Consider the following 13,205-nt stretch of genomic DNA (forward strand, 5'->3'; position numbering starts at 1 on the left):
GGCTGTAAGGTGGCGGTTTGTCCTGGATCCTAGGCAAGTCAATTGAACAATTGCATTTTGGGGCCTTTTTAGAGCTCAACAACTTTCAGGGTGTCCTGGTTTTTACTTTTTGAAATATGGCAACCCTAATTTATGTATTTTTTTAACATTTACAATGCACCAAAGGATCTCGGGGTGGTATACATGGTTTTCCCCCTCCCCATGTTATCCTCACAACAACCCTGTAAAGTAGGTTAGGCTGAGAGACCGACTGATGCAAGGTTACCCAGCAAGCGTCTCATGGCTGCATGGGGATCTGAACCCTGGTCTCCCAGCTTAGTTCAACACTCCAATCACTACAGATGGGGCAGGGAAGGCTGTGTGTACATGACAGTGTGCAGGGTGGCTATACCCACCTCTGGCCCTCAGAGAGCATGGCCAAGGGTGAATGTGGCTCTTGTGCCAAAAAAGGTTATGCTGGAAGTGCAATGATCCTGCCCCCTTTCTCAGTTGTTTAGGCTTGCTTGCTTGCTTCTGCAGCAGGTAAGGTGCGGCGGCGGGGAGGGGGTGTGTGCTTTCTCTGTGATACCATCCACCAGGGAGTCTTGAGAATCACAGAGGACTCTGTCCCCCACTCTGGGTGCAGTAAACAGTGCTCTGGACACTTTAAAGCTCTAGGGGCTCAAAGCAGCGTAAAGCAAAATTCTGCTTCCAAGTTTATTTTTTAACTGTGGTCCATCGCAAAATATCCAATACTGAATACATGCGAACCACACATTGTCAACAGCAGGTTCAAGGACCACATCCAAGGTACAATTACAATTTCCTCCTGTGGCTCAGACTGGCTGAAACCTGCCAATATCCTGGTTCTGTGCTTCCCCCCGCCTTTTCTTTTGAGAACAATCATGTTACTCATTTCCGGCTTGTAAAGCAATGGGCTAGTAAATCTGCAATGAGACAGCAATACTTTTATGTGGGGGGTGCGGGAGGGAAGACTGTGGGGCCTGGAGCATCTTTGGGGATGCCAAGCAGTGAGTCAGTGGCAGAGGCTACCTGGCCAAGACTGAAGTCTCTCCTGCCCTGCTTATTTTCAGCTGCTTGTCTAGCTGGAAATGGTAGGGAGATGTATGTTCTGGAATGGGGTGCATGTGTGTTGGCAGCCAATGGCTCTTTGGGGGAAAGGGCAGCGGGTAAGATGTGACAGCTGCCCCACATCTTAGCCTCTCCCCTACATCATCGCAGCCCTTTTGAGGCAATGCCGACGTGACTCTCAAAGCTGAGCTTAGCACTTTGCTTCTGACTCAGTCCCCCTGGCAAAGTGGGAGGGTTCATCAAAGCCATCGCAAAGTTGCTAAACGTGCAAGGATCAATGCTTTCCATGTCACTGGTGGGAGTGGCAAGATGTCTTTCGCCTGCAGGGCACACATGAGCCTTTCACAGGCTCAAGCCAACACAAGTACAGGAAGGAAAAGGCAGGCTGAGGAGATTCTCCCTTCAGCTCTTTGGGTGTTGCAGCCAGAAGAGCAGGTCCTCTGTATTCCCTCTCTCCCACCTTCTTCTACCTGACAGGTGTCTGAGCCAGGGGCTTCCTGCTGGGACTTCCCAGGTGCCCTATACAAACTGCACAGAAAAGGTGCAGCATGAACTTTGGAAGGGTTGAAGACTTCCTCCTCCTGAAGCAACTGGGAGATTTTTTTATCCATCCATCACCTTATTTATGGGTCTTCCTGCCCAACCCCACAGTACTTTAAATAAGTGTTTGTTACTCATCCTGAGCCCTTAGGATGTTACTGGGATAAAAATCTGAATTATTATGAATTGCACTGCACAATGAGGAAAGGGAGCTGGCTTGCACCCAAATGCCTCCTTACACTTTGAGGGTGCCAAGGAATCCCGAGAAGAAACAGTGAAAAAATCCATCGGCCCAGAAAGCTGGTGGTGGATACTATTACTGTCCCACTTTCCTCGCCTCTGTCTCTATGAAAAAGAGGTGGGAGGCCTCTTTCAGCCTCCATTTAGCCCAAAATATATGCTACTCTGCAGTGAAGCTTTCAGGACAGTTTTCAAAAACAAGATAAAAAGCCCACAACACATAAATACATGGAAAGAGGAATCCCATACCCCTGTTATGCTAGACTGCAAGAGGAGTTTGACTCTTGGATCAGGTTAAAGGCCTATATAGTCAGGTATCCTGTTCTCATAGCAGCCAACTAGATGCTTTTGATGAAGTCCGTAAGCAAGCAGCCTGACTGCAACAACTCTCCCTGCTTGTGATTCCCCGCAACTGGTATTCAGAGGCAGACTGCCTTCAACACTGGAGGTTAAAACACAGCCATCAGGATTACACGGCTACACCAGGACTGGAGGTATGGTGCAAGTGTGCTCCTTCCCTGCACTGCCCCTGGCTCAGACCAGCAGAATGGCCAAATGTTCTGAGAAAGTTCTCTCTCTGGTTGCCATCTGCCTTAACAGGGCAACGGGTGAAGAGCCACTGCAGTTTGACTCTACCAAGGCTAAAAGGTGGACTCCTTTTGCTCCAAGAAACCACAGCATCTCAGACAATCTTGTGTGGCAATCTTGAGTTCAGCCTAGAATGTTCCTCTTTCCTTCTGCACTATCTGTACACAGCAGCTGATTAATTATGGACCCGGAGACATACACAACATTCATTCAGCACCCTGCTACCACTGCCAACACACAAGTATGGGGGCTACCTTGGAACGACTCCTCCAGGACACACTGTACAAAGGGATGAAGTAACAGGGAACACAATTCTGTTGAATACAGGATGCCACAGTGCTCGTTTCCTAAGAAGACATCCAGGGACACTGGCTACCAGCTCAATATTTGCATAGCATATCTGTCTGGCTTATACCAAATCACCTTGCTATTCTTCAGAAGGAAGCCAGTGAGAGATTGCTTTGTTCAAGGAATTAGTGGTGGCTTCTTCCAAAAGGAGGAGAGCAGAGATGCTGCCAATGGACAGGAGAGGAAGTGAGAGTTGATCGGAAGGACGATGTCCAAGCAAATTGCACAGACCAGTATAACTGGCAATGAGACCAGGCCAATTCCAGTTTTCAGATGACCAAGAAGAATTCAGGGAAGAGCTGTGGCTCTGTGGTAGGGCACTTGCTTTGCATGTGCAAGGTTCCAGGTTCAATCCCCACATTCCCAGGTGGGGCTGGAAAGGAACAACTCCCTGCCTGAACCCCTGGAGGGCTGCTGCCAGTCACTGTAGAGGCAATCCTTGGCTAGGTGACCCAATGGACTGACTCAGCATAAGACCATGTACCTGATGTCAGCTGACGCTCTACTGTGCTCACATGCCCAGCATCTTCATGCTTAGTACCTTTCCAGAGAAACACTTAACTGTCTCCCAGCCACTTCTGGAGAAAAAATGCCTCCTTCACCTGGGATAAGGAAAACAGCATTTGCTCAGCAGAGCCACTGAGTCGTGAAGCAGCATTTGAATTACTAGAGAGTCTGGGGTGTGAGGATACACACTTTTCTTTTATGTCAGCAACTTTAGCTGATTTTTAAAAACGTAACGCAGTGGACGGGGCTAAAACTGGAGGGAATCAGGTTGTGGGGCTTCTTGATTTTATTAATGGCCGCCCCTCACTCCTCTTCTTCCAGTAAATTGAGTAGTGTTGTGAAACTCCACATCTCAACACACAAAATGCAAAAGTGGAAGCTGGGCAGAAGCAACCTCTCAAACACCTCCCATTCCTAGGAGTGAGGGTGGGAGATCTTAGTGCCCCTAAACTAGAGGGGCTTTTGGCTTGATCCAGCCAGGCGATCTGTCCTTTTTTAAAATTCATGTCCAAGCAGCACAACTTTCCACAGACAAGGAGCTTGGTGTTGGCCGCTACATAATTAGTCTGGCTAGACAGCAAAAAGCTTCTATTTTCATTCTCAGCAGAACTCAACACAAACAGCCAGATTCTGCCTACTTACCTTGGATAGCAGAAAGATAAACAAAGGAATCCTCATGCTCCAAATTTTCCAAAAAAACCTGGAAGGATAAAGTCCAAGAATCACCTAACTTGCATTCAAGTAGGATAGTCTTCATAGCCTCAGTGCTGATGCCTTCCCAACAGAAGACAGTATCTCCTACATCCCTCATGTCACACACAAACCAAAAAATCCAGAGGTTTTGCTAACTGAAAACAGTCAGTGGTATAGCATCTGCTTTGCAAAAGGTGTCCCCAGGTTGAATCCCCAGTGGCATCTCCAAGTATAGCTGGGAGAGACTCCCAGCCTAAAACTGTGAGATGGACCAAGGGTCTGCCTTGTATAAGGTGGCTTCCTATGTCAGCTTAACTGGCAATTGACAACTAGGCAGGGAAGAAGGAATCCTGGAGGTTTTTGGAACCCATCATGGATTTGACTGTTTTGACAGAGGGAAGGGTCAGATGCCCATGGTTAGAACTGGCTTCCTCAACCAATGGGAGAGAGGTGTCTCAGCCAGCATGTGAATGATGCCCTGCCATACCAGCCTGTGTTAACTCAAACTAGAAGTACTCCTGGCATGATGTACCAAAGGAAGAAAAGAGAGGGTCACACCCCACCAAAAAGGAGAAGGGTCTCCCTTACTTTTCAGGGCATTGAAGACTACTATCTGTTGTAGGGCAAATGCTAGTGACTTAAAAATTAAACTTCCACATTACCCTCCCCCTGCGAAAAAAGGCATGCAGGTATCTACAAGTGGTTACAATAGCTTTTGCCAACCCAGTGCCCTCTAGATTTGGACTACAACTCCCATCAAACCCAGCCAGAACAGCTGAGCTTGCTAGGGCTGATGGGAACTGTAGTCCAAAACATCTGGCATGCAGCAGATGGGCAAAGGTCAGGTTTACTTAAACCACCAGCAATATGCCAGGGTTTCAAAGTGAGTTCTTCCATGCAGGAACACCCTTAGTTGGACAGGCCATCACTAAAGGGAGTATGAAAGCAATGAAGGCGCGCACGCACTGCAGCCTCGTGGGTGTTCTCAGAGGACTAACACAGTGTACTCTGAGTGTCTACCTTCAGCAGCTTCTCTTGAATCTTCAGGGCTTCAGAGTCCCTCTGCTCTATTAAGCGGGAAAGACTACGCAAGGCAGCTGCTCGTGCTGGAATGTCTGGGTCATAAACTGATAAGAGAAGTTCTTGCAGGTCCTGAGATCCACAGCCTGGCTCTGCAACAGATTCCCCAGCCAGAGGCCCTCTTGGCGGGTTGGAAATGGGGTCTGTGCCCGAGCTGCTCTCCATGTGGTCCTGTGGCAGAGCCGCCTCGGGCTTGGAGGTCTCTCTAGGGGGCCTTTTGGTGAGGCCTTGTCTTACGAGAGCTCTTGGTTTGAGTGCCACTCCTGCATCACTCTTGCCCAGGGTACTTTGCGCAGCAGAGCTGACTGTCTCCGTGGAAAAAGCTCCGTGGGTGCAGATGGTGATACGCAAGTCAGCAGCAAGCTCCTGGATGACAGGCTCTGGATGAACGTGGGAGAGATCCTCCAGCAGGGGCACCAGCCCCTTCAGGGAAGCAAAGTCGGCCGGTTTCAGCTGCAGAGAGATCATCAAGCATGTTAGTCCAGCCACAAAGAAAGACAGAATCAGGGCTTCTCCTGAGAACTTTCCCCAGGGCTGAAGGGAGGCTGTGTCAGGGGAAGGAACTGTAGGAAGGAAGCCTTTGCTGTGGTTACCGTTATGGGTGTATATGAAGGATCTGGCAGGGGAGATAAGATCATGCCCCAAGCCTACAGGTGCAAAGAGCGGATGGGGTGGGAAAGGAGCCGCTTTCTGGGACTCGTGCTAAGGGCCTTGGGGAACATCTCAGGTGGTGGATTGCAAAGTAGATGAAGAGCAAAACAGGATGGGCAGAATTCACAGTACATATGCTGGAAACTGTCCACTTGAAATCTGGACAACCCACTGCTGCACCCAGCATTGTTACCACACCAAGAACCATCTGCCCCTCCCCAACAACTTATTTTTAAGCAGCTTCTTAATGTGGCATTATTATAGTAGTACGTCGATTTCTGCAATTTGCCTTGTGTGTTAACCAGAGTGGAGGAAAATTATGTAAATAAGATCATCTTCATCACTCAAGGGTTTTCTGGAAACCACATCCGACTTCAGCAAGAGGTGGTGCAAGTTTTGCTAGGGCCAGTGTGGAAAAAAAAGGCTATGGGAGAGGAAAGAATAAATTGATGTCTAGGACCAGACCCACCAGGCAGCGACTTTTAAAATTTCCACTGTCATCTAGCAACAACCATTCCATCAGGCTATGACAGAGGGACCCAGGGCCTGGCTCCACTGGCTCAGCTAGCCATCTTTAGGCTCTTTCCATTGCAGCCATCTTTAGGCTACACATACGATGGTCTCTCTGTCACAGGGATGAGAGCAGGGGCACAAGAGCGAACCAGCCCTGATCCCCCCGACTGCCCCACAGTCTCACCTGCACTGCCCCTCCTAGTATGGCAGCCACCAGTCCCATAGCCATGCTCAGTGTCTGGGCTTCCACAGTGCTACCCCCTGAGCTGCAAGTGAGACTTGCACAAGCCCGCTGCAGAGTTGTTGCCACAAATTCCACAACCTAGAGAGAGAGAAGCAAAGGGAGATTATCATGTCATTCGGCTGAAAGACTGCCAAGACCTCAAAGACACACTGTACATCTATCTCAACAAACTCTCCAGAGTGTAACCAGAAGCTTGTTTATACAATCAAAATTAAGGACTCTTATCCTGAGGTTATTACTCAGAGGATTCTGGGGGCATTTCAGCTACACTCCATCACTGACAACCTCAGGCCACTTCACAGGCCACTGGGTTTCTGCAAGAAACTGCAATATCAACAGCTCCCATCCTTGCCAAGGACCAGAAATTCTCCTTCTGCTGATATCAGCCTGGATTTGCCCCTTGACTATGGAAACAGTACCAGCAGTTTGGGTCTATCTTAATAAAGGTATTGCCCATCTGTGCGTTTTGAAACTATGTGTAGTAATGACTTGGAACCCCAGAGAGTGGGTTTAAAGTGCAGCAGTGTAGGACTCTCTAGACATGCAAACAGCCATGTAGCAGAATGCAACTCACAAGGGCTTATTGTCAGGGATGGGGAACTTGTGACCCTCCAAATGTTGTTGGACTACAACCCCCCTCCTCCATCATCTGTGACCATTGGTCATGCTGGTTGGTGCTGCTAGATCAATAATCTAGGAAGCTGCTTTATGCCAAGTCAGACCAATGATCCATTTAGCCCAGTACTGTCTACACAGACTGCCAGGGGCTCTCCAGGATTCCAGACTGGGTACATTCTCATCCCTATCTGGAAACATTGGGGATCAAAACCAGGTTCTTCTTCCATTGAGCTATGTCCCTTCCCAGCAGCTACCCAGATGCTTCTGGGAAGTCTTCAAGCAGGGTGCGAGGGCCATGGTTGTCCATCACTGTATGCACCTCTGAACATGAACCTAGGCAGCCCTCTGGCAGGGAAGTCAAGGTCCCCTTGAATTTCTCTACCTTAAATAAAATAAAACCCGCAGGGAGCCAAGAGATCTCCCCTCTCTTTCTTAGGGCGGCAGCATGGCAAATTACTGTCAGTATTGGTTCCCTTTGGGCATTGCACCCATCTCTTTTTCTGATCTCAGAACAGGCAATTTTAAGCCCAGGCCCAAGCAAATTCTCCCTGCCAGGTGTGTCTGGTACCAGGTGTATCTGGAGGGCAGGCAAAGAGGGAGGTGGCGGAGGGGAGTTTAATAACTAAATCCATTAACCAGCCGCCTCCTGGGGAAAACAAACTCCTTTGGGTTTCCTTGACATACTTGTCTTTTCAACAAACTGCCTAATTATCCAAGTAAAAGACAAAGGGAGGGAGGAAGATTAGGTTTTGTGCACTCAACAAGTCTGTTTTTGTGGAAGACTATTGGATACTTTTGTTCTTTCTAGGTCTCAGAAGAAAACTTTGCACTCAAAGCAGCTTCTCTCACTTGACAGTTTTGCTTTCCCCCACCCCACCTGCCACTACCAAATCTGACAACCAGGCATTTTGAGCAACCTCCTCAGCTTTCCAAGGCTTGAAATTAACACAGCCCTTCCCCCACCCCTTTCTGCTGGCCACCTAGCCTAGTGAAACTGGTGCGGCACCTAAGGAAGGGGGAGGGGAGTCTGCTTCCGCTGTGACCACCCAGGCTGCTCCCAAGAATCGCTCAGCCTGGGGTCTCAAAAAAAAACCTCTGCTGGCCCTGAAGTCACCACCTTCAGCAAACTCCCCTCCCAATCGTAGACTTCTTGTCCGATTGCAGCTCGGGAGACCACAGCCTCAACGAACCTGTGAGATGTCTGTGAACAGCGCATCGGAGATCCTCTCGCACATCTTGCCAACCAACTGCAGCACCTGCAGCTGCCTCTCTTGCTGCTCAAGGCCAGGGCTGCAGCACTGCTCCAGGTCCAGAGGGCTGTTGCAGGAGGAGAGTGGGGCAGACTCCATTTTGTAAGCACCCTGTCCAGCCATGCGTGTCAGCTCCTGTCAGAGGGAGGGGGGCAGAATGGAAGAAGAAAAAAACCCCAGGCATTTAATCAGAGGAATGCACATAGGAAAAGGAACATATATATTGCTTTGGCATGTTAGTGCACTTTGGCCAGCACATTGCTGGTCAATGGGAAAGGATGAGATCTACAAGGAAGCAGAGGCTTAATTTGTTCTATGAAGACAACTTTCTGCTTTTTCTTAGGTAGACAAGTTGCTTTGGGAAGAAATTTCTGAGGCACATATACATGTACATATGAAAATGACAGCAGCATGCATGGTTGGGATTCTTCATCTGTGGCAAAAAGCTAACCAACAAATCCCTTGCTTCATCCCCACAGACACATCACAGTTCATTGAAAAATATTGCAGAAAAGGCCTTAGGAACCTTATACTGAGTCAGACCATCTAGCTCAGTATTGTCTACACTTACTGACATTGTTTCTCCAGTTGCAGACTGCGGTCTTTTCTAGCCCTACCTGGAGATGCCAGGAAATGAGCCTAAGACCTTCTGCATGCAAAGCAGGTGCTCTACCATTGAGCCACAGCCCTTCCTTGTGCCTTGCAGAGGCAGGAACAGGTCTAGGACACAGACAGCAGCTGAGGCAGCAGCTTTAGGGATGATTCTAAGCTATTTACCTCCATTTTTACATGCTATTTATAGAGCAGTGGGGCATACTATGAATTATTAAGTAAATATTGTTGAATAGTAAACACAGAGAACAAGTAGAGGAGGGCTGGATGGACACCCACCCACAAACAGGAAGCCCCCTCCCCCCTGGAGAGGGATTATATCCATAGCTGTGAAACCCACAATTACACTTCAAAGATTCTCCTGTTGTCAAAACAGCCCCAGAAGGAACAGCAGTTAACCCTTTCCCACATTGACATCCGCTGTGCAGGAGGCAGACACAAAAAACCCTGCCATTAGCATCCATCTGTAACACTGCAATATTTGTACCAGCAAAACTTCACTGTCAGGAGTATGCACATACTTTAATCAGCTGCTTTCACTCAAAAGGGGCTCCAGCGAATTTCCAGAGCATCTTTCTCCCCAACTATATGCCCCACACAAAATGACTAGAGCCATTCCTTGCTTTTTTGCATTTCAAAAGAACTGCACAATAAAGGAAGTTCACAACTTTCAACAAACAGGCCAAACCTCACATGCTTTGCATCTCCATCACTGACTCATCACTCACCCAAGACTGCCTCTCACAGAGCTGATGCCTGACTGTCTAGTTGCATCATTTTGCCTCTTGCATCCCTGAAAGTACCTTTGAAGGGTTGGTGTTGCAGAGGGAGAACAATCACTCTGCATTAGTTAAACAGAGACTTGAGGAGGAGTTGAGGAACCCACTTTAAGTTAAAGGGGTTGTTTTCTTTTTTGCAAAGTTCTTAGTTTCTTCTCCAATGTTGCCTGCCTAAGGGTGGGGGGTGTCCCTTAAAACCACAGAAAGGGTTAATAGTAGCTCAGTGGTGGAGCATCTGCTTTAATGCAGAAGGTTCCAGGCTCAGTCCCTGGCATCTCCAGGTAGAACTGGGAGAAACTTCCTGCTTGAAACCCTGGAGAACTGCTGTCCATTAGTGTAGCCCAGATGTTTTCAACCTTTTTGGGTCCACAGCTCCCCTGACCATCTACATTCTTTCTGTGGCACCCCTGTGGGGCTCAGGAGCCCAGTTATGTCACCTCTTGCCTGTAGAACTGGCAGCCCTCACTACTTTTCGAACACCCTCCATTGTGGAGTGTTCCCTCAACCTTCTCTCTTCTCCCTTCTCCTTGGGAGGCTTCTGGGCTGCCACCCCTGGTCTCTGAGCAGTCCCCTGTGCCCCAAGGAGAGGTGCCTCCTCATATTACCCACACAGGGGCCAGGGAAGCACCCCCTGGCCAGCCCCAGAGGCATTATTCGCCTGGGGAGCTTATAGCCAGGGCTGCTGCAACAAGCAGCCGTGCAAGCCTTTGGGAGCCAGAGATGTGAGAGGACATCAGAGGAGGGAGGGAAGGAAAGAGGCACAGAGGCCACTGTTGCCTGCAGCACCCTTGACCATCATTCAAGGCATCCCAGGGTGTAGCCACTACTGAGCTAGATGGGCCAGTAGTCTGACTGAGTATAAGGAAGCTTCCTATGTTCAAGCAGAGAAGGATCTTTCCCATCACCTGTGGTTACCTGATATATATTTTTAACCTGGAAGAAAGACTCCTGCACCTCCTGCAGATACATCATTAAACAGCCAGAAGCAATTGCCAAGATGAAGCAGCCCAGATGCCAGAGGGCCCCCTACCTTTAGGCAACAGAGGAAGAAGTCTCCGGCTAAGCCACTGCTCTGGCAGCGAGAGAGCAGCTCCACAAGCTGCTCCAGCTGCCATTGCTCAGAGGACACCTTCTGGTAGAGAGCCTCATCTTCATCGCTGTGAAACAAGAGGCAAAAGTTTCACAAAGGAGAGTCACAGCTTTCCTGGCAGCAACTCTGAGCATCTTACATTCCACTTCCATCCTTCTGCAAGTGACCTCAGGCCAGCTCCTTAACAAAGGGAGGATCTTTTGAGCCACCAAGAGCAGGCAGCTGTGTTGCTCATCAACAATCTTAAGAAGCACTTGAACAGCTCTACAGCAGCCTTCCCCAACCTGGTGTCCTCCTGATGTTTTGGACTACAACTCCCATCAGCCCCAGCCAGGACGGCCATGGCAGGAGTTGCAGTCCAACAACATGTGAAGGGTACCATATCCTGGGGTAATGTTTCACACTGCAAAGCCAAGAGTCCAGCAGTCTGCCTAGAAAGTTGATTTGAGAGGGTAGCCACCCAAAAGCATGCCTGCTCTCCCTCACTGTGTGCAGGAAGATCACAGGCCTGTTGACAGCAATACTCTGCAGCAATGCTCTAACAGCATGCAATGTGAGCTGGGAGAGGTTTTCCACTCCCCACACTCCCTGCTACCTTGGTTAACAGGATTAGGTTTTGTGCTTTGACTAGCACAAGAGGCCCAAGTTTCCTCAGATAAGTTTGTAGGGCTAAATATATGAACATTGGGTTTTGCTGCCAGGTGTTTTTTGTTTTTGGTGGTATTGGCCACCCTGGGAGTTTTTAAAATGGAAGGATACCACTCATGTTTTGAAAAATAAAAGAACAAAGCATGGCAGAATGGCTAATAAAAACTTCACCAGCCTTGGCCTTCCAGATGTATTAGACTATAGCTCCCATCAGCCTCAGCTCAGCCAATATGGCCATATGATGTTGGGGCTGATGAGAGTTACAGTCCAAAACATCCGGAGGGCACCAGGTTAGGGAAGGCTAGGCTAAGAGATAAGGAAATTCCTCATCTGAATCTTGCCTCTGCCATACACCACTCTCTTTCTCTCTCTGTCTCAGTCCCACATCTGCAACAGGGGATAATCACACTAGCCTGCTTTACCCGGTTGCTGTTAGGATCACAATGAGGTGATTTAGGTGAAGTATTTTACACACATGAATGGCAAACTCGTGGAAAGCAAGAGTGGAGGTTCAACTCTGCAAGTCAACTCACACTGCAAGCCCAACATTCAAGAGAAGGCAGAGGCAACTCTTTGGCAACACACTAAATCAGCAGAGGCTTGTAGCACTTTAAAAGGCTAGCAAATAAGGCACAAGTGTTCATGGACTGGAGATGTATGAATAGCTATCTTCAGTTGGCAGGTAGGGGTGTCAGGAGTGGGGAGGACAAATGTGAACTGGACACCAAATGGCTAAGAAATATAAAAAGTCCAGTCTGTGACAATTATGCGCAAAGTGAAGTTTCCATTCATTACACCAGTAATTGGTGAAAACACCACCACCATAACATTATGAAGTTAATTAGCACCTTCAGCGAGACAGGAAACCACCAGGTAACACAGGAATGGTTGCAGAAAGACAAAACAAAAATAATCCCAGGTTATAAAACACAGTGCCCATACATGGGCTTGTGAGTGGGAAAATCTGACATTGAAATTGGCTGAACAAGAGGGGGAAAAGGGGGAGCTTGCACTGCACACTTGGGAGGCTAGAGTGCACCTTCGCCCTCTGATTCTCAAGGGTTTGATTCAGGTGCTGTGAGAGCCGGAATGGGCTCCTTCAGCTCAGTCACATATGCTGGGGTGAGGTAAGGGAGCAACTTTGACATTCTGTTCTCAGCACAGAGCAGCAATAGAGCTCTGTAAATGTCTCCCCCGCCACCCACCTGAGTAGCACTGCTGCACTGAGTAGCAGTATGGCCTAGGTGATAAATTAGACTCCAAAAACAGGGTTCCTCTTCTCTCCTGTTAGGGTTGCCATATGTCCTCTTTTTCCAGGACACACCCTCTTTTTCATGGGTAGTGTCATCATAGTGATCCATAGTTAAAAGTAGAAGTTAGCAAATGTGTCCTCTTTTTTGCTCTCCAAAATATGACGACCCTACCTGTAGCCTGCCATTAGCATACTGGGAGTGTTTACCATCCGTGCATGCAGCAGTCATTGGGGGTTCTTGGGCTTAGAATTTGAGCTTTCGCTTCTGTTCATTTGCTGACTCCTCAGAGCCAGCCCTCCCCGCAGCCCCTGTAGCTGACAGCTTTGTGGTTTTCAATTTCAGTTACATGAGCCTCTGGCAAGGAGAACTTTGGAAGTCCAAGATAAGGCCCACAAGAGCTCCAGATTCCCTTCTCTTTCCACTTTGATGAGTCTTCCATTTCCTTCCAGCACATCACTCCCCAGTGCTTGGGGCTTCACA

General features: G+C 48.6%; 1 protein-coding gene across 4 annotated transcripts in view; it reads right to left on the reverse strand.

Moving 5' to 3' along the window:
- Positions 1–13,205, reverse strand: part of TANGO6 (transport and golgi organization 6 homolog) — a 45,162-nt gene that overhangs the window by 17,837 nt on the left and 14,120 nt on the right. For 3 of the 4 annotated variants that reach the window (XM_079988157.1, XM_079988156.1, XM_079988155.1), the window contains 5 exons: positions 10,765–10,891; positions 8,284–8,478; positions 6,416–6,553; positions 5,008–5,520; positions 3,937–3,994 (listed from right to left, as the gene is read on the reverse strand). In XM_079988157.1, the coding sequence (XP_079844283.1) occupies positions 3,937–3,994; positions 5,008–5,520; positions 6,416–6,553; positions 8,284–8,478; positions 10,765–10,891 (1,031 nt within the window). Of the gene's footprint in view, positions 1–3,936; positions 3,995–5,005; positions 5,521–6,415; positions 6,554–8,283; positions 8,479–10,764; positions 10,892–13,205 lie in introns of all 4 variants that reach the window. The other variant, XM_079988158.1, reaches the window with a different exon arrangement.

This window comes from Podarcis cretensis (assembly GCF_951804945.1).
Source record: "Podarcis cretensis genome assembly, chromosome: 8".
NCBI classification, from domain to species: Eukaryota; Metazoa; Chordata; class Lepidosauria; order Squamata; family Lacertidae; genus Podarcis; species Podarcis cretensis.